A 20,783-nucleotide genomic window follows, 5' to 3' on the forward strand; every position below is an offset into this window, starting at 1 on the left:
TTATATTAACATTAATACAAAATTCCACGATGAAAAATATCGGTTTAAGTGAGATTTGTATAAAATAAAATAAACTAACAAAGCACATGCATAGACTTAGTTTTACTTTTAAAATGAATGTTGTGACGTAATATATGTGTGTGTGTGTGAGAGAGAGAGCATATACAGTATGCTGTGTGTGTGTGTGAGTGAGAGAGAGAGAGAGAGAGAGAGAGAGAGAGAATGTATGCATGCATGTCCACAAACACTGACCAATAAACTGCATATATGTATAACATCAAAATAGACTATGTGACAACTTGCCCAAATAAAAAGGACTGTTTTGACATAAAAAAAACACTTGTTTTAAGAACACAATTAAAACATTCATTTACAATTCAATAAATTACATTCAATTAAAACATTCCTTCACTTGTTTACCAAAAAAGCTAAATATGATGACAGTTTGCACAAATAATTCACAGAATATATTCTTATGGTTTAAAACCACTGCCATCAAAACCACATTTGTATAATTGACTCACAACCTTTTCCTCATGTGACAACTCTCTCTATCTCCCTCTACGTTTTATTTAAAAATTATTCAAAAATATGAATGTTTAAAAAATGGCTCCATAGCCTAGCCTACTATATTTATTGTTTAGCAGAAAAATCGTAACTCAACTTAATGCACCTTAAAACACAACGTGTGCTATTGTTGTGTGGTATTATCACAAGTAAATTCAAGTGAGGGGAGGAATAGGCCTTTATATTATTTATGACCATCCTGGTCTCAGGGGTCGTGCGGTTAGACAAGCACGCGCTGCATTTAAGCAATGCGCGGCAGCGACTTCAGCCAAGTGACGATGTGCGCGCTCCCGTGGGGTGCGAACAGAGTTTTGGGCCGCTTCACCTGTGCAGTTGGGAGTTTTTCTCTCGGTAGCACAGAGCTGGATGTGCTGGCCAGCGCGTTTGCCGCCTCGCTGACCGCTTCAACGGAATATTAAATTGTGGCGCGGGCCTCGAGAGAGCGACGCTGTGACACAGTGAATGGCACCGGACCCGCACGAGCACCTGGCCAGCAAAGCCTCTCCGTTTAACATGCAATACAACAGGGAACTCATTGTTAACCCGTTGCTCTCTTGCACTCAGTGGTTTGTGTGCAAGCCGTTTATTTGACAGCAATGTTAACTCTTTCCCCGCCAGCGTTTTTTTTTAAACACATACACAAATAAAACATACCCGTTTTATGTGATTTTTTTTTTTAAATATGAATTTTATCATGCTGCACTACACAGATTTTTTTGTCCAATCAGATGATCCCGAGAAAGAGAACGCTCCTCTCCTTAATGCCACCAGCAATCACTGGTATTTTGAAGTATGTTTTTTTTTTTTGTATGCATGCATGTCATTTTTGTAAGAGATTACAGTAAACATCTGTATTTTATGAAGTAAGTTGTTGTAGGTCTACCTATTTACATACAGTATTTTAGAGCATTACCCAGTTTTGATTGGTTTTGGGTGAATTTCCCCAAATAATAAACAGCCTACCTGTATGTTAAAAACGGCAGGTTCACTCTTCAGCTGTCCATACTCCAAATAACCTGCGTTAGTTCCATCAGTAGGCTGAAAGGCGAACCTGTCGATCTTGGCTCGTCCATTTAGATGATGGTAAGCTAGATCCATGTTGTTGATGTCCAGTTGCGTGAAATGAGGCTTAGAGAGGGGTAAACCTTTCAAGAGCAACTTTCCATATTGTGGGCTTTGAATAACGATGTAGGTGAGATTCCCTAGAGCTGTGTCTGGATCAGTCAGTTTCAGGTCACTAGTGGAAATGGTCTTCATAGAGTTCTCTGTGAGTTCAAGGCCTTTGTTGATACTCAGGGTTGGTGGGATACGGTCACTGTGTTCCACAGTGAAAAGAATAGTACCGCTTCTGGACGTCACACTGTTGGTAACTACAAAGCTGCATGAGAGAACATTTTGCGTCATAAAAGTTCTGATACTGCACAGTTTATTGAGGGTAAAATCCATTGGTCACATTGCTTATAGTGCAGTGTTATTAAAACCATTCTAAGCCACTCGGATCTAACCATAACCTTAAACCATAGTAAAAATCACTGTAACACACTGGCGTCATGCCTTATCGCTTTATTTCTAAGGTCTTGTCAGTGTTACAGCATGTTCTGAGCTGCTATCCTCACCCAACACGGTTGATGTGTTGGAGCAGAAAGACAGGACAGGGAGGGGTGCGAGGCGAGTCCCCATTCCACCCTCTGCCAAGCCAATCTGCCTCCCAACACATATTGCCCTGAAGCTGATAATTGCCAGCCATGGTAAACAACACGACTGCCACCTCGCTCTAGACTCGCAAAGAACACGCAGGTCCACTCACAGCCAAACTGGTGCAACATCTGGCATTGCCATTGTCCCATATTTGCTCGGTAATTGTGCCCAGGGATCCCTGTCTCTGACTACATCTCTTAGAGCCGTATAACCAATTCCAGGCTGAGTTATTACTCTCTTAATAATGGCCATTTATCATCAGCTGTCACGGAAGAGCAGAGGGAGACACAAGGCTCCCAGAAAAAAACAGTCTTCCCGTCTCTTTTGGCCCCTGCTGTCGGCCTAGAGTTTGACACACAGGTGTTTGCTCAGGTGTCTCTCCCGATCAGGGAGACCGGCTGTCGCATGCTGCATCTTTTGCCTCAGATTAACACAAATACAAGCTGTGAAGACCCAAAAACCGTTTCAAACAATAAGTCTTTTAGATATTATGACCAAGTTTTTTTCCCTAGTCTCTTGTGATTGTGTCGGAATTGCTAATTGAAAGTACTCAGGGCCCACATGAATAACGCTGTAGTGTCCATGTGCTGTGATTGGACCCCATACCACCCCATGCTGTGCTGACTGAACACATTGGCACAGACTGCTCCGTACCCTCTCCGAAGGGCCACTCGCCCCTCGTCAGGCTTGGCTCAGGAAGGTTTGTTTGCTCCCAGATGACCCAACGATGAAACCAAGCCAGAGTTTTGGGTGTCAAAGATTCACACGAGAAAGGCAGCACAGGTCAACTGTACGCTCTGACTGAAGTCAGCTTTCTGCCAAATTGGCTGGAAACCCATGCAAACGAAGCAAAAATTATTCTTTTTTTTTTTTTTTCAGTCTCTTGCTTTTACATCATTTCTAATTTCGTATTGAGGTTTTGCTGTCTATGGGCTAGACCAGATTGCACAATAGACAGACAGACACAGATAGATAGACAAATTTAAAAATAACAATGAAAACCACTGACCTGAAAGAATCACGGTCAGCAGAACGGCTGTTGTCATGAGTGTAGCATATCCGGTTGGCAGCCACATCCATCTGGGAGAAGGACAGCACTGGAACCCCAGGACTTTGGACCATGTGCAGGTGACCATGTTCAGGTGGAACTGATACACTGTACATGAGCTCTTCTGGCTTGCTTCCTTGGTCTGTGGCCATCAGAATGTCAGTGGTCAGAATGACTCGCTCTCCTTCCATCAAGGTCACAGGCTTAGTGATTAGAGCAATGTCACCTGTACGTGCCAAGTAGGTCAACGGTGTTAAAACGGCATATACTGTAGATAAATACACATTCACACACACACATATACATATATATATATATATATATATATATATATATATATATATATATATATATATATATATATATATAGTGTGTGTAAAGCTTTGAAAAATTTAAGCGTGTTAAGTCTAAAGGAAGTTGTGTGCAAGTAAGCTTATTGATGTTGTGTAAGATTTGTTTGTGACAGCAGGGACAGTACTGGGAACTAGGGCCTGGACTACAGATGTTTGGCCCCAGCTCTGTTAATTATTCATGCTGGGCGTTTAAAGGTGGCTCATCCTTTGCGGCAGAACATTCTCACCTCTGTTCCTCCAGGATAAGCCAGAACGGAGCCAAGAGGACAATGGCTGCCATGCTTCCATGTTCACCCAACTGGCAAAGTCATTTTGGCCATAGGGAAAGCCAATGTTTTTAATTATACATGCACAGATTTAATCTGTCAACAAAGTTGTTTTTCTTGGACTTTGATTGAGGGAAAAACAAAAGCAGCGATCACTGAGTCACAAAAAAATTTTAATCGGTCTGTCACTATGCCAATGCTATAATGTCACAGGATTTGGACAGTCATAATATGTCAATGCAGTCTGCCGAACTTCATAACCCTGGAGCTTCAAGACTGAAAAATAAATGTAAGGTGTGAGCCTATGTTAAAGTGTTGGTTTTGAGCCATGCTGAGTTCCTACTAGATGTATAGTTATTTTATTTTGTTCACAATAAAACTTACCCTTTTGAACAGTGCGGACAGAGATGAAGAAACTCTGTGGAGGTGTTCTGTTTTCCCCATCACTGAGAACAAAGTGAAACCTGTCATGGCCTTTGAAACCGTTAACTGTAGTGTGAGTGTACCATAGGCGATTCATCTCCACATCCTCCTGGCTGAAATTCTGACCTGGACTCAGATCACTCCATCCAGCTTCTGTCTGCAGAAAATCACATTATTTCATACAATCTTAAAGTATATAGTATGCCACACTAAAGGCTGGCAATGGAATACACTACATGACTTTTGCCCAGGTGTTTGAACTGATTTGAATTCTGGAGGGGTCGGCACTAGTTGCAAAATGTCAAAATGTCAGAGACGAATTCACTAGCTGCAAAATGTCTTCAGATTTTTAGCAGTAGCAAGATTTTGTAGTGTATGATAGGCACAGACTCTTAGTTTTTTTTAGTTTCAGACTATGATTCCATCCAGTCAAAGGATATCAAACATGTTTTATATTTGTGCTGATTGTAGAACATAAATTGTTTTCACTTGCCCTAGCAATGAGGTGCATGTTTCTGTGTTACTTTGTAACTAGAAGAGTGTATGATGCCCTCTGTAAACATTTACTAAGTGGGCAAGTGCGTGATGCCTGGTGTTTTAATCTGTTCAGATTCAGAAGTCATGTAGTGCATTCCAGGCTTAAGGAATAATGTAATGGACTATATTTTCCTTGCTAACCCTGAGTTGAAGGATGCCAAATCTGGGACCTGCATTGAGGATGTAGAGAATATGATTGTTGGGAGTGTCTCGATCCTCTGCCTCCAGCACAACACTGGAGATGACTCTCTTCTCCAGGGCCTCGACCTCAACACCTGCATTTCTGAGAACAAAGATCGAGACGCTTTGGACACTAAATGCACTGGTGCCAAGCCTGCATGCTAAAATCCAGAATCCTAAATAAATAAATACACAAACAGCTGCTTCTGAAAGGAAGGAACACAAGCAGAACCGGCCGGTTATCCTAATCCATGAGGACTTTGAAACAAGGATGAAGGCATCTGCCAAAAAGACACATTACTTCTGCTGTTGTGGAGTTTACATGCACACCCTCAGATCTTGCTGATCTTAGAGGAAGAAGATGGAATAAAAATTAGCAATTTACTCAAGGATGTTAAGTTAATTCCTAGTTACTCAGTCAGGGAGACAGATTCCCCAGCCACATGTGCAGTACAGGTTGTGTTTGACCCCCCTTCCATAAACCCCAACCAGGATTGACCTCCCCCTTCTGTTCCTGTCCAGTCTCCACCACTAAAATCCCTCCCCCGTTCCCGCTTTCATCCGCCTTTTTGGCTCTGAATTTATCCCAGGGCGTCCTTACTTTAGTAGCCATGGCTTTTCATCATTGACTGGTATGATGCGGACACACGCAGTCCCCTGGACTGTGTGCCCACCATCTGTCAACTGTATGGTGAAAGCGTCCTTGAGGGTTTCTGTGTCGTCATGCATATACATGATCTTCATTCCTATGGATCAGCACAAGAGAGAAAAATAATATTTTAGTAGATTAAGCATTTAGTGACATTTAGGATATAACAGTCACTAGCCATTTACTTCCTGGTTGCTTCCTTTGACTGATACAGCTAGTTCTACCACTACTACCAAGAAGGACACCAGTTTACACGTCCCATTTTGTCAATGACCTGCTCACCTTCGTTTCAATGGCTCTTTATCACTCGCTAACAAGCAAAGCTGTGCAGTCACCAAGTACCTCATGCACGGTGACATAATTGTGCAGAGAGCAGTTGGAAAGACTTTGCAGATGAAGCAGAAGCACCACAGGCACACATTGACCTTTGTCTACTGCAACATCTGTTCTGCAAGCCTGGATACCCACAGTGAAGGCACCAAGGGGTGGCTGGACCAGGGAAGTGAACCTGTCCTTACAACCTTCCTCAAGAAGCATATAGTGGTACCCCGGAAGTTAGTGGAGGAAAAGTTTGTGGTACTACAGATCACATGGATTCCAGAACTGACCTTGTTGTAGTTCCTGTAAAGTGAAAGACTGTATTGCTAAAGTTCGTTGGAGGACTTCTGGGTTCATGTTTTTGTAACGATTCATCTCAACACCATATATGCCATTGAGCAGTGTGCCATGGGCTGGGGGAACCAGGATGGACATAGTAAGAGTTTCTGCTGGAATATCAATGTCCACTGAGTTTAGAATATCAGGACTCATGTCTTTCATCCCTCCCTCCATGACCTATCGAGAGGTGAGGGGCAAGACAAATGTTAGCAGACAGCTTGATTATCAGATCATTTTGTCTCTAAAAAATTATATTTCTTACTGTGAAGTTGCTAAGTAGCAGTGATGGGGACTCATCGTTGGTAGGGTTGATGATGACGTAGAAGGGCAATGGTGCTGATCTCTGAATCCCATCACTGACACTGATGGTAAAGAAGTCTGCTGTAGGCTCCACACCCTGGTGCACCGACTGAACATAGTTGATGAAACCCAAACTGAGGTGGAGCTGGCTGAAAGAAACTTTATTTATACAATATGACTTAGTGGTCTGAAAGATAAGGTCTTATACCATTTAAAAATGACACAACAAAATATCAATTATGATTTTGCCAAGTAGGACATGTTCTTGGATTATATGAATAGAGTTAGGGATAGTGGCTCAGGGCAGATGAAATGCCATTTCAACAGTTTCAAAACAATATTGTACCCCAATGACTTTCATTGTATAGAAGACAAAAAATAATAATAATATTTTTTTTAAGATTTTTTGTGTGTGTGGTTTACAGAAAAAAGAAAGTCAAATGGGCTTGAAACAAGTGAGAACAAGGTCACTGATTAGTGTGAGGTTTGAAGTCAGAAATAGAGGACAATGTTTCTTTGACAGGAATGTTGTTCCATGACCAACAAAAGATGTTAATCCACAAACACGTCTTGCTTGGCATAAGTCACAGTCATTGGGTATGTTTACAGAGCCTCAGGAATACTACTGACCCACTCGGAGTCCAGCGTTGCTTTTCTCAAATCCAGGGGATGGAAGGGTGTTCTCCAGGAACCCATATTGTGGAGGGGTCACCAAGTGAAACATGAGCTGGTTTGGATGACTATCAGGATCGGCGGCCTCCAACACCCCACCACACAGACATGCACTGGCACCCTCATCTACCACAAACATGTTACCTGACGGAACAATATACAGCACAAAGGAAGTAGTAATATTAGCATTAATCATCAAGATCTCATTTTAGTGAGCTGAAAGCGCCTTCATTGAAGCATGCTTATATTTTTCTTCTTCTTCTTCCTCTAATTTACAGGCAGCTCCCCTCGCTCCCACTTTCCTCACGCCTACAATGCCACCTCACTAACGCTCCCTCTCTTCCCCTGCATTCTCGCTCGGCTCTCGGCCAGCCCGCTGCCACCTGGGTGTTGATAAAGCCATCATGCCAATGCTTACTGGCATCTGCTTCCATTTACTGCACTGATAAATAATGAATGGAGAATGGGCACTGATGAGGTTGTGCTTGGATAGAGCTCGGAAACAAGGGGAGGAATTAATGACCGCCAGTCTGGAGTAAAAGTGATAAAACTCGTCCCATAGCAAGGCAAGAGCTGGATTTTCCTTGCGTTCCTTTGCTTAAAGCTCTTATGCCAACCCAGTCTTTATTCAATGCAAATTAATTAAATGACTACTTTTTCCTCACAAACCAGTCTATATCTACTACATGGAGGCAAGATTGGAAAATCCTCCTTTTTTCTGACGGGGATTAACCGAATTAGGAGATTATAATTATGATTGAATGAGAAAAGGGATAGAAGACACAATGGACTTGTCGTTTATTCCAAATGCGGGACTGTCCATTGTCTTTTCCTCAGTGTCCCTATTGTCCAATTATTCTCACAGGAACATGTATCTCTTTCTACTGTGCTTTTTCGCCACACATGCTCTGCTTTCTCTCTATAATCCCAACCAGCTGTGTGTACGTCTGCCGCCCCACATGCACTGACGACAAGCATGCAAGGATTTCCTGTGAACGTCCCACCGGCACCTAGCTACCGTCTTTTGCTCATTGTCTTGCTCTGGTCACTGTTCTCCATTGATAACTGCAAAGTTTCTGGCATTAAGAGTGAAATCCCCATCTTGGCGAGACGTCTCCAGCCCCCTGCCTCGAAACGTATGTACAGGGGAATAAAACGCTTGCATTAGTGACAATCCCTGAGCTGGGTGTGTGAGACCGCGATTAAGTGATTCATTTACCAATCTGTGGTCCATCACCTGCCTCGAAAATTCCTGGTTGCTTGATTTAAGCGGATTGTCATTACAGTGAATTAATTACACCTTAGCCAAATGCTCTGGCGAATAAATCTAGATTAGAGAGCATCTGTTTTAATCCATTCGGTCCCTCAACACAAAGCAGCGCCAGTGTGTGAAACGTCTTTTGTCCAGTAAGAGATTTACTACAGGCCCTGTGGTAGATGTTTACCCAGCGTTATGGTTGGGACCTGGTTGTTGACAGGCATCACAGTGATGTTGAGGTCATAGACCGGAAGCGTGCCATGCAGGGGGACAGGCGGGGGGACAGCATCCTCCTGGCAGCAGCCATCCATTGTTCCAGCCTCTCCATCTGACACAATGAGAGTGACAGTGTCCGAGACAGGATCAGGTCCAATCTCACCCCCTAGTGAACGAGGAAGTGTATATATATATTTTCATGTTAATTTAATTTAAAAAAATTACATAAAATTTACTATCATTCATTAGACAATCACTATTAGCCCTTTTCAAACATCCTGCATCAACGAACATTTTTTGGGATGCATGATCTTATTGATCATGCATGATACCATATTGATTATTAGCCAATGTTACTATTTGTGTGTGTATGTATGTATATATATATATATATATATATATATATATATATATATATATATATATATATATATATATATATATAAATATATACATATATTAAACGCATCCAAAATAAAAGTTTGTGTTTACATAATGTGTGTGTACTGTGTAGGGTTAGGGTTAATTATTTTGTATATATAAATACACACACATGCATGTATATATTATTTAAGAAATATTTGCATGGATAATACTGTATATATATATATTTATTTATTTAAATTAGACAATATAATATAGATTTATAATATCCAAAATGTATTGTTATTGACCATATAAAATAATTTAATATTAAAAATATATTTATATATTTTTAAAAATTGTGGCGAGCAGAACAAGGCAGAGGGCCGTGAAAGAGCGACGCGAGGCCGGTGGCGTGCTTGTTGATGAGCGACACCTGCGCGGCGCACCAATCTCGTATCTCTCACGGAGGAGCGGAATGATAAAAGGAGCAGCAACGACAGTGAAGGACGAGAGAGGCCAGGCCTGGACTATTTTACCTGATGTTGTTTTATTATGTGTGGCGGCAGTCGACTGTGAGGGGCTGCCGTCTTTACTTTCGTTTTTGTTTTTGTTTATTTATTTTATTAAAGTCGGTGAACGTTTGCGGGTTCCCGCCTCCTCCGTCAAAAAAAAGAAGAAGAAATATTTAAATAACTGGGCTTATCAGCACTTATCAAACAATGGGTGAATATTTCGCTACATTTTTTAATATGACATAAAAGTCTGTATCACAAAAGACCATCTTCATAAACTAATTTATTGTGCATTTTCATTATATTTTTTATTTATAAGACTATGCGCAGCACACCTGCACGATGTGTGAAACAGGCCTACAGTAGGTGACACCTAAGTATCACTAACTAGCCTCCTGGCTTGGTTATAACCTGTGTGCAGGTAGAAGATGAGTCCATTGAGCACATCCAGCTGGGAGAACTTGTCCACGGTGACCCCATTTCGCTGTAGCGCCCCACGTGCAGGTGTTCTGGCAAGCATGTATGTTAGCCGAGTGTCCTCGCTGTCAACATCTGTAGCAGAGAGGTACTCAACCGTAATTTGGACCTGACCCCCCTCTTTGCAGGACAGTTCAGCCCTCAAGTTGGAGTCTAACTGTGGGGGCTCGTCGTTCACGGGCATGATCTAATAAAATATGCATTTTAATAAAGGAATGCTGCATGGAAACACAATGCAAGTACAATAAAATGTGTCAAACATCAAGAAAATTACCTGAACTAAAAGCTTTCCATGTGCAGAGTTGATTCCATCTGTGATAGTAAGACCAATGCTATCCTGCAGGGTCTCAGAGTCATCATGAATGTATCTATCTCCATAGAGAGAGTATTGTGATATTCAACAGATCATAAAATCCCCCCCATCAATTCTTAGGACATGACTTTTTAACCTTACAAATGTCATTTCTAGTTGCATTTTTTCAACTTATACCTGACCCTCAATGCTTTGAGGTCCTGCAGTCTGTAGCTGTCTCCTTCTAGCAGTGTCGTGCCCTGCAGCTCCAGTCTCCCATGTTGAGGTTGAGTCTTCACATGTACCCTGAGCTGATCTTCTGGACTGTCCACATCCTGCACCAACAGGTGCTCCTCCATCAAGAAACTACCACCACCTTCCTCGACCCTCAGCAAGTTAGTGAACATCTATGAATGAAGGTTTGGGAGATTTATACAATTATTTAGATTTATATTTGAAAAACTGATTACATGAAGCTTGTTGTGGAATAAATATTGACTTTTAGACTTGGATTGTAGATATACTGTACCCTTCAATGAAGTGTGAAATATTAAATCTATATCTACTACAAATATACTCACCGAGATTTAACATTATACTCTAATACAGTGGTTCTCAACTGTTGGGTTTCCCAAACGCTTCCCTTAATAAAATGAGGAGTGAGCAACTCACTTCTGGGGCCTGGTTGTCAACAGGTGTGACTGTGATATTGAAGACAAGTCCTGTGAGAGCGCCGCCCTGCTGGTCACTCACAGAAAACACAAACTGCACGAAAAGAGGCTCAGGGCCAATATCCTCTATAGGAGGCATGTAAGCCACTTTGTGGTGGTTCACTGCATGCTGCAGAAGACAACAGTGATAACATCTTACTGAACACATGCATTACAATAGTATGGAACATTTAGGGAACTAAATTGTGTGCATGTTTCAGACCTGGGTAAAGGACTTAAGCACTGGAACCATTGCATCTTTTTTCATGGAGTTTGTGGTGTCAGTATAAAACAGCCTGCCTGCATCTGATAACCTGCGATTTACAACAGAAGTCAAATGAACAGAAAGAAAGGACCCATATTCTTAATATTATATAATATATATACATTATCACTGTCATAGGGAGGAAATGCATAAGCATACCTGGTGTTTCCCAGTCTAAAGCAGGGATGAGTGATAACATACATAAGGTCAGTATCCGAATGCTCTGTATCTCTGAAGTGCAGTTGGCTCTGAGTAATGTAAACTACTTCAGTTTCCTTCACCGTGATGGAGCGAACCGTTCCGGAAACTTCCTCAGGCAACTGGTCCTTCACTGGAAACACGTGGATCACCACAGTCTAATTTGAAGATGTACAAAGCAAACATTCCAGTTATAAATATTCACACTGAAATGGAATTCAATAAGAAAACAGATACCAAGTTACATGTCTGTCCGATAGATTCGGAGGCTGGTGGACATCTGACAGGATGAAATCAAACGAATCCTCAAACACTTCCTCCCCTGAGTGCTTGTAGTAGATTAGACCTTGAAAAAGGTCCCTCTGCAGGAAGCTCTTCACTGGGACACCTGGTTGATGTGACATCATCTAATGTAAGTCACGTCAGATAAGTTGAAACTTACTGAAATATAACCCATTAAACCCATTGCATTAAATCCAAGTGACCTGGTTCATGTGGAGAAGACTTCTTTACCAGCTGTCCCGCTCTGGGAAAAGTAATCAGCTGATACTGAATGTAGTCGTCGCTGGAGTCCAAGTCTGAGGCCATCAGCATGTACTCCTCCACCCTAACCGTGCCACCTTCTTGGACCTCAAAGGCCACATTATTGATTAAAAAAGGAGGGGTGTCGTCTTTCGGAAGAACATAGATGGGGAATTTGTGTCTGATGCTGTGGCGGCCATCTGTGATTCGGAAGACGACGTAATCCCTTGTGGTGTCGCTGTCCGAATGATGATAGACCACAACGCCTTCTCTGAGATCCTTGACCTTAAACATGAAGCCTTTTCCACCTTTGGATGAATAAGAAAGGACTGGTTACGAAATATGGTTTGGGCCCATGGGAATGTTTGATAAATTTAATTCCAGGTCAACTTAAAGGTATAGTTCACCCAAAAATTACAACTCAGCATCATTTACTCAGGTCGTTCCAAAGCTGTTTGACATTATTTCTTCTGTAAAACACAAAGGATGTTTCGAAAGACATTTTGTTCCATAAAATTAAACTAAATGGGGATGAATCATGTTTTTGTTTCATTTTATGGACACAAATAGTTGTTGGGGTGGACAATAATGTTGACAAGTAGTCAATATAATCTAAAATAGTTTTTAAACCCATGCTATCATTTGCAATTTCATTCATTTGGCTCGATGCAATTGTGAAAGTTTTGTTTTTCGCCTGAAGGCACAAATGTTGGCTCTGGCTTCTTCCAATTGCGAAAAAATAAAAAGAAAGATGGCGTCCTTCCCAGGCAATGGCTGCTGCCCACCGTGAAGCTGAGTTTCTCTTGCTTGCCAGGGAGACAGAAGGGCAAGGTCACCAGACAGATTGAATGATGACTGGTTGCACAGCAAACCTAATTAGTAACTTTATCAGGGGGAAACGGCCACAAGTCCAATGGAGAAACAAGTAAGTAATTGGGCCCAAAGGTGGCTGTGGGCATCAGGCCCAAAAAAACAGTCTCCATATAGATACCTGACGCAAGAGGACATTGGGCGGCAGCTTTCCATTTGGCCGAAGGCTGACGGAGGACTTTCCCAAGGGTCGGAGTCCCTGAGTTCGAGGTCTACGTGAGCAATTCCCAATCCGCATTTAGGTTCTCAAGAGAGACCGGTCCATTCTGGATCAGAACTTCTTGTAGTAAAATGAGGTGCTTTTGGAGTGGATTTGAAGCGGATTTGAAGCCAACGTTATGGGACGCTTCTATTCTCAGCCAGAGGGATCACAAAGTGACACATCAACCCTAAAAACGTAAACACCAATTAAATGAAGGGTTTGGCTTAAAGCGGGAGCTGTTGTTTAAGTAGGCTGGAGGCTTCTGCTGATCAGGTGGTCTTCTGTCAGGGAATGACACAGGGAACGGGGCCATGGGCCTGGAAATCCTCCAAACCAGGAAACACAAAAACAATCTACCGCAGCTTTCATGGGAGAACGCATGCAGCAAAACATCCCATTCAATACATGGAATCGCAATATGGCATGTTCTTTCCAACATACCAAAGATTTAGAGAAATAGTTCACCCAAAAATCAATTACTCACGTCATGTCATTTCAAACCTGCATGCCTCTCTTTTTTCTTCTGTGGAACACAAAAGAAGAGGTTTATGAATTTTTTTTTTGTCCATATAATCGAAATGTTGTTTATACCCCATTGACTTTCATTGTATGGAAAAATTGAGTTCAAAATACCTTTTTGGGTGAACTATCCCTTCATTCAGTGCTTTTGAAACTCTAGAACATTCCCATGAATAAAGCTTTTCAGATTGACACATGATTGTCACCAGTTCTCAAAGCTTGCTAAGATAATGGTCTGATGGAAGAGAAATGACCTTGTGTTGGACATCTGGCATGAAATGCCATAAGTCTTTACAATCTGCTTCGTTCAGGGTCTGTGCAAACAAAAGTCTGCTGGAGTGGAAGGACAGCCGCTACGGCTCTAAAGACATCTTTCGTCTGCGGCCCCTGGCAAAGTGTCGCCGAAGCATTTTACACCTGATTAGCAAACCCATGCAGGCCACCCAGACATATGTTTCTTGAATGATGCCCACATGATGAATGGTTACCACATGGATGGAGAAGGAATAAAAGAGTGGGTATACACTTACTATGACAAATCAGTGAGACAAAGGTCTTGGGAATTGCATTTGGATTTGTTTATACTTTCAGAGAGGTGACAGATTCCTTTACCTCTAACACTTAAGTGTCCATTAAGAGGGCCATCCATAGCTATCAGGGTGACGGCATCGATGTTGTCGTTATCAACAACCTGTAGGTGCTCCCATGTGATTGGTCTGGATTGACCTTCCAACAAATCCAATCCTGTAAGGATAAAGATGTTTAGCCTCATTCTCTCATTTAGAAGATGATTTATTTGAGCAAATGTGCTTGAGTACCCATATTCCACGAGACTCGAGGGGAGTTGGTCTCTGCAGTGCGGATAGAGATGTGCATCAGGATCGGAAGACTCGGCACAAATGAGCCATCGATGGCCTGAAACTCAACCTAGACAACAAATTAAGTAAAAAAACAAAAATAAAATATAACAGTCAAATTTGACATTTCGTTTTCGTTCTGAGAACACTGGTTAGAAGTAATATTAAATATGAATTATTTAATTATTTTGACAGATAAGATGCAAACTACCACAACAACAAAATACATTGTCAACAAGACATTGTAAATTAAATATTTTACAGACAATTTTTTCATTTCTATTTAGCTCTGATTTTTTTTTTTACATTTTAGTACTTCAACTTTATTTTAGTTAGCTGCCAAGGCAACATATTAAATTGTTGAACAAGTTTTTCCTCTAATATTTATATTTTATTTTAATTTCAATGAACAAAAAAATATTTTTGATAGTTTTAGTTAACAATAACAACACTGACAAAGGGGTCTTTATAGAAATAATATATTTGTAATAACAAAAAATAATAATTTTTATAGCTGCCTTTAAATTTTAGGATTGAAGTCCCTCGCAAGTGGGTCATCCTATTCAGGGGCCTGTGGCATTAAGAAGCGTAAAACCCCCTCAGCTAGACTATTAGTAATTTTTTTTATCTCATGATTTGACAGGAAAAAACCCCCCTTAAATTTGCCTTTCAAACTTTCCTTTTACATTTATACATTTATCAGCTCTTACTGACCTCATAGTTCCTCCTGGCTGAATGACTGCTGTTTGGGGGCTGATAAGCGATTTTCATCTCATTCAGGTCTTGCCACGAAAAGGAGGATGCAATTTTAGTGTGATCGTCCAAATGAGTTATATACCCCTCCGCTGGAGGTTTGGTCACGTTGAAGATGAGCTGGGCCTGAGAGGTCTCGTCATCTTTGGCATCCAGGGCAGCAGTGGTCATGGGGGTGAGGATGAACTGATCCACCTCCAGGATGAACGTAGACATGAAGGCAGCATGGGGGGGTTGGTTCTCCATGGCCCCCTGGATCAATACCGGTATCCAGATACTCTCGGTCTAAGAGAGAAGAAGGGAAGGAGAAGATTCAGAGGCCTGCGTTATGTTTTAATACAAACCTGATTCTGATGCCATTCTACCTCCAACACGGCTCGGGATGTCTGGTCCCTAAACTCCACCCTGATTGGGATGTAATCAATCTCAGGTGATGGAGGACTGTGGTGCTGGTACTTCAGACCTGAAGTGAGGAACTCGGTGCAGTCCATCTTCAAGAACTCAACTTCCCTTGTGTTGTGGTCACAGGCTTTATTTCCAGGGCACGCAATTCCAGTGTGACGTCCTTGAAAAGTTTGAATACAGATGAGAAATTCTTAGAAATGTACTCTTTGTATTCATTTTGGTTTCATGTGGTTAAAAAAAAGAAAAGTTTAATGCACTTTTAAGAAAAAAAAAATTCTAAAAGTGTCATGTGGTATAACCATTATTAACATTTTAATCATTAGTTTCAAAAAACATTTAAATATATATTCTTTACAAATATAATTAATTATTAATTCATCAAAATTACGTTTTAGGGTGTCACACCACATGACACTTTTGTAAACATTTTAGTCATTATTTAAATAAATAAATAAAAAATATTTTTTTAATGGTACAAAGTATTTAAAAAAAAAAAAACATGATTTATTAAATGATAATTTTTTTTAAGACATTTTCAGTTTTTGGGGAGTTTGTACATTTTTACAAACAATTTTAAAATAGAATTAAAAAAATATTTTCTTTTAAAGGGGCTATGTGGAGTTTTCAGCGGCATCTAGCAGTGATGTTTCAGATTGCAACCAATACGTTTACAGCCGAGTGCTCGTGCACGTTTTTTTTGTTTTTTATTATTATGTAAAAACATGTAATACCTTTTCTTGGTCCAGCCTCAGTGGCTATGATTGTTTCAGGATCCTCAACGACCAGTTGACCAAGCACTGGGACGTTGATCTCAGAGCTGAGAAGACGTACTGTGCAGATCACATCAGGCTGGGTTTTAAAGGTAAGGACACTGCTATTGATGGCATTGGAAAGGCCGTAGAACTCAGGAACCACCAAAGGAACATTTCCAAGCTCTGTGAGGCTCCTCTGAGGTTCCAGCACATGTATCTGTAGTAGCACAGTCTCAACAAAAGTCTGGGTTTCTGTAAACCTGAACACAGGCATAGAAAAAAGCACTTTGGTATGGAAATTACATTAGGCCTTGGAAATAATTTTTTTTGCAGCTCTCAAAAGCCCTTATTGAAGTAACAGCCGTAACATGTTGATGTTGGACGAGAATAAGGCCCACACAATGTTTCACCTGTAGACTCTCAGCATGACAGTGTCCTCCTCAAGAAGAGGACTGCCATTGTGAACATACTTCACCTCGTCAGGTAAAAACTGGCAGTCAAAAACCTGGAAAACAATACAATTATTTTCCTGTTTTATATTTAATAGCTCAATGTGCTGAATCTGGATTTGTTTTGTTACCTGAGGAGTCAGCTTCCCCACTCTTTGCGTCACGGGCTCGGTAAGCACCACTTCTACCTTACAGGCCTCAGATATCCCATCTGTGTGGAACTGAAGTTCACCAGCCGTGACAAACACAGACTGGCCTCTGGCTACCCGAAGACCGGCGTTTAACCGAACCAGATTTGAAGCATGGACATGTGACCACAGATGACTCAAGGTGAGCAATGTCAAAGCAAGAATGAACACCCCCATTTCTTTTGGTCAGTTGCTTGATATCCAAGATTATCTTCTTCAGGTCAGCCGTCTTGCTCTCATTTCCAATAGTGTGCTACATGAAAATAAAGAATGAGGAAAATAAACTAACAAATAAGAATTAAATAGAACAATTCATATATTCATTCATATTTCAGAACAATGATAGACTACAAAGTGGACTACTTATTAAACTATTGTTTAAGAGAAGCCTGACATAGGGAGAGGAACATTTTCATTCAATAAAGCATTTGATTGGACAAAAATGTGTACACACCCACAAGTACAAGATAAGTCATCAGCATTTTTAGTCTTAGAAAAGAAAGACTTTTTCATTAGATATATATAAAACGTAAAATAAATAAAATACTCATTAACAATAGGATTTTAGCAGTGTAGGAGAACACTAGCATTAGGTAGCGTAAAGCAGCTGTTATTGTTAACTAAAACTTAACTATTTAAAATGTAACTATAACAATAAAAATATAAATATTAGATGTAAAACGTAAACTTGACAACTAACTGAAATAAAAAAAGCTTACGTTTTAAACTACTGAACTTAATAAAGCTAAATGGAAATATAAATTAAAGATTTAAATAAAAAACTAATAAAAATGACAAAAGCACATAGCAAAATTACCAAAACTAAAATGAAAAAGAAAAGTAAATTCAAAATATTAATGAACACTATAGTATATAAATAATACTAAAATAGCTAACTCAAAGCTAACACACATCTAAAAGCCTCAAAATTGTAAAGTTTTAGATTACATGGTGTCTAATACTAAAACTATGTGGCAACAAAATGGTTAATCAAATTTAGCCACATCCAACATTTCATTACTCAATAAAAACTTAAAATGGGCTAAAGCAAGGGCAGAACTCATCACCATGTGTTGTTAACAATCTTACCTCATGGTGCAAACATGCTCTCTCAAAATGGTTTGTAAATGTTTTGACTTCGCTTCAAGCATCAATAATCCATCTAGAGGTTTTAAATCGGCTTGTTTAAACATGACTCATGCACACAGATGCTAACGTGTTCAGACAAATAATCAACAGCCTGAACCTCTTTCTGAGAAGACAATCAAAGGCTTTAAGAGAAAGTTGCTAACTCATAAAAAGCAATTGTTTGTGTTAAGAACCATAAACCTGCAAGAAAAAGGATAGCAAGATTTGCATTTGAGTTTAGTCCTATTTTGCCATGTTTCGACTGTCTAAAACACAGAACCGAAGATGGAGAGAGACAATACAGAAGCATTCTTAACATACCTACAGCTGAATCCACAGTTGGCCTGCAGTTCCTTCAATGTGTGTAGACTAAGAGAACAGTTCAGCCCTCCACAAACAGCAGAGGTTTACCCTCAACCGCCCCCCTAAACACCACAAAGAGCCATTACCAAAACACAAACAGACCCTGAAAGAAGAACAAAAGATGCAAGAATCATGACTGTTTGCCTTTGCTTCTCACGTCCTACCTTGAAGCAGAGCAACAGAAACCAGCAGAGCGGAGGAAAACTTGAAAAAGGGGAGGAAAAGTTCAATCTCCTCACACAGGAAACGTGCAGACCAGTTCCAAAGGTTTCTACTTCTCACAAACCCAGATGTTCTGATTCCCTGAAGATGGAAAGACCCTCCTGTTCTCAAAAAGAGTAAGACGGTTAGATGAAAAGGGAGTGAAATTAGTAACAGCTTCTAGTAAGTTTTCAATTTATCAAATGTCTGAAAAGCAACCCTGTCCGCTTTGATGTTTTACGGCCCTGCAGCCTTCGTCAAAGGAAATGGAAGTAGCGTTTTGTTGGCTGAGGGAACAGAAGTAACCTTAACACAAAGGTGTTTTGACAAACTGTAAAACATCCGACTCACATGATTCACAAACACAGTCTACCCGCACATACACCTTCCTCTTGCCCCAGGCTGACCTGCGGGACAAAGGCATGCCTCTTCCCTGCTGTGCAACTCCGTTCAGGCCAGACTGATAAATGTGGGCCGGTCACTCTCGTCTACCCCCCGCCGCGTCTGCATGGGGGCGAGAAACTCTGTTGCCATGCCTCTCGCTCAGTTTTTTTAGGAAGTCATTCCAAAAGAAAACTTGCAGACCTGTTACGCAACGCGTAACAAAATGTGAACAAATAAATATAATTAAATAATATGGAATATTTATAATGATCAGTGTTGGGGAAAACCCTTTACATGTAATGTGAGTTGCGCAATTAGATTACTTTTAAAGTAACTAGTAAAGTAATGGATTACTGGATTAATTTACAACAAAATATCAGAGTTACTTTTTCAAATAAATAACGCAAGTTACTTTGTTTTCCCGTTTATTGACCGACAGGTTTCTTGTCTCCATGTTCTGTGAACATGATGCTTAGGCCTATTGTAGTTTTAGACTAAATGTGAATATGCTTTTACTCATCTCACTTGCACAAAAACGGATTCAGTGTTCATCAAAATGAATAAAACCATGAAATGCAAACTTATTACACAAACCTATTTGTTAAATGACACAAATATATATTTTATGTATTTAATCTCACTTTTTTAACCAATATCTTTGCTGCTGACCTTTGATTATTTTATTTAACCATAGCAATAAGCAAAAATTACATTTGTTTCATTAAAAAAATCTTGCTGACTGAACTTTTTTTTAATAAACGGTAGTGTAAATATGGAAATAATTCTAGAATAAATACAACAACAAAAAAACTAAATATTTGTAAAAATGTACAGAAATTCAAGAATAAAAAAAAATCAATTAAGATCAATATTTTGTTCATATATTCTCTTACTCTCTACGTACAAACGTTTTAATAAACTTTAATTTAATTTGATTTTATTTACTGGTTGGGTACACATCAATTATTTAGATTTTGCTCAAAGACTAAGACCAAGACCAGTCAAAACAAGCAGAAAGTGGCAAATAGCTAAAGGATGCTGTCCATTGAGTTTCTCCCAGATATCTCCTTCACCAAGATCAGTTCTTACCCTACTTTTCCTGTTTTCTTTAGATGTTCAAGTGATCCAGCAGTGACTGCAGGAGAGCTAACATTCTCATTCATATATCAAAAGTCTCCAGAGAGCTGAAGTATTATAACACATGCTGCAATGAAAATACAACTCGTCCTGCCCTAGTTTGAGCTCTGCATTTCCTGCTTAATGATGGCACCCCTCACTTGCTGGATCCCTTTGAGTGAACCTAATTTTTGCTCTTTTTGGCTGGAAAAACTGGTAAATATCCTTTGAGGATTTTAAAATGAAAATTACATGGCGATTTTCAATATCTAACTCTCTCAGACTCAGTGAGCGGTTGAGTAACAGATCTGAGGCCGCACGCAGACAGAGCTGATGGCGCCGACACGTCGGTTCTAATTAATCCAAAGCTGCATCCAATCAAGAATGTGTTGAGGCATGTTTAACGAGACCATGACACAAAAACACGGCC

At 40.2% G+C, this 20,783-nt stretch overlaps 1 protein-coding gene across 2 annotated transcripts in view; it reads right to left on the reverse strand.

Moving 5' to 3' along the window:
• The window catches only part of frem1b (Fras1 related extracellular matrix 1b), a 46,449-nt gene that overhangs the window by 5,009 nt on the left and 20,657 nt on the right, over positions 1 to 20,783 (reverse strand). Inside the window, exons 6-31 of one of the 2 annotated variants that reach the window (XM_079592155.1) lie at positions 18,817 to 18,975; positions 18,611 to 18,714; positions 17,105 to 17,414; positions 16,935 to 17,029; positions 16,504 to 16,784; positions 15,733 to 15,932; positions 15,329 to 15,652; positions 14,576 to 14,684; positions 14,370 to 14,501; positions 12,130 to 12,474; positions 11,890 to 12,032; positions 11,606 to 11,802; positions 11,405 to 11,495; positions 11,144 to 11,311; positions 10,670 to 10,878; positions 10,454 to 10,547; positions 10,114 to 10,366; positions 8,796 to 8,990; positions 7,309 to 7,494; positions 6,641 to 6,837; positions 6,330 to 6,555; positions 5,674 to 5,818; positions 5,034 to 5,175; positions 4,317 to 4,512; positions 3,275 to 3,539; positions 1,531 to 1,945 (exon numbers count right to left, since the gene is read on the reverse strand). In XM_079592155.1, coding sequence (XP_079448281.1) covers positions 1,531 to 1,945; positions 3,275 to 3,539; positions 4,317 to 4,512; positions 5,034 to 5,175; positions 5,674 to 5,818; positions 6,330 to 6,555; positions 6,641 to 6,837; positions 7,309 to 7,494; positions 8,796 to 8,990; positions 10,114 to 10,366; positions 10,454 to 10,547; positions 10,670 to 10,878; positions 11,144 to 11,311; positions 11,405 to 11,495; positions 11,606 to 11,802; positions 11,890 to 12,032; positions 12,130 to 12,474; positions 14,370 to 14,501; positions 14,576 to 14,684; positions 15,329 to 15,652; positions 15,733 to 15,932; positions 16,504 to 16,784; positions 16,935 to 17,029; positions 17,105 to 17,338 — 4,842 coding nt within the window. In that variant the 5' untranslated portion in view covers positions 17,339 to 17,414; positions 18,611 to 18,714; positions 18,817 to 18,975. Of the gene's footprint in view, positions 1 to 1,530; positions 1,946 to 3,274; positions 3,540 to 4,316; positions 4,513 to 5,033; positions 5,176 to 5,673; positions 5,819 to 6,329; positions 6,556 to 6,640; positions 6,838 to 7,308; positions 7,495 to 8,795; positions 8,991 to 10,113; positions 10,367 to 10,453; positions 10,548 to 10,669; positions 10,879 to 11,143; positions 11,312 to 11,404; positions 11,496 to 11,605; positions 11,803 to 11,889; positions 12,033 to 12,129; positions 12,475 to 14,369; positions 14,502 to 14,575; positions 14,685 to 15,328; positions 15,653 to 15,732; positions 15,933 to 16,503; positions 16,785 to 16,934; positions 17,030 to 17,104; positions 17,415 to 18,250; positions 18,369 to 18,610; positions 18,715 to 18,816; positions 18,976 to 20,783 lie in introns of those variants that run through there. The other variant, XM_079592156.1, reaches the window with a different exon arrangement.

The sequence above is a fragment of the Phoxinus phoxinus genome (genome assembly GCF_949152265.1).
Source record: "Phoxinus phoxinus genome assembly, chromosome: 20".
NCBI lineage: Eukaryota > Metazoa > Chordata > Actinopteri > Cypriniformes > Leuciscidae > Phoxinus > Phoxinus phoxinus.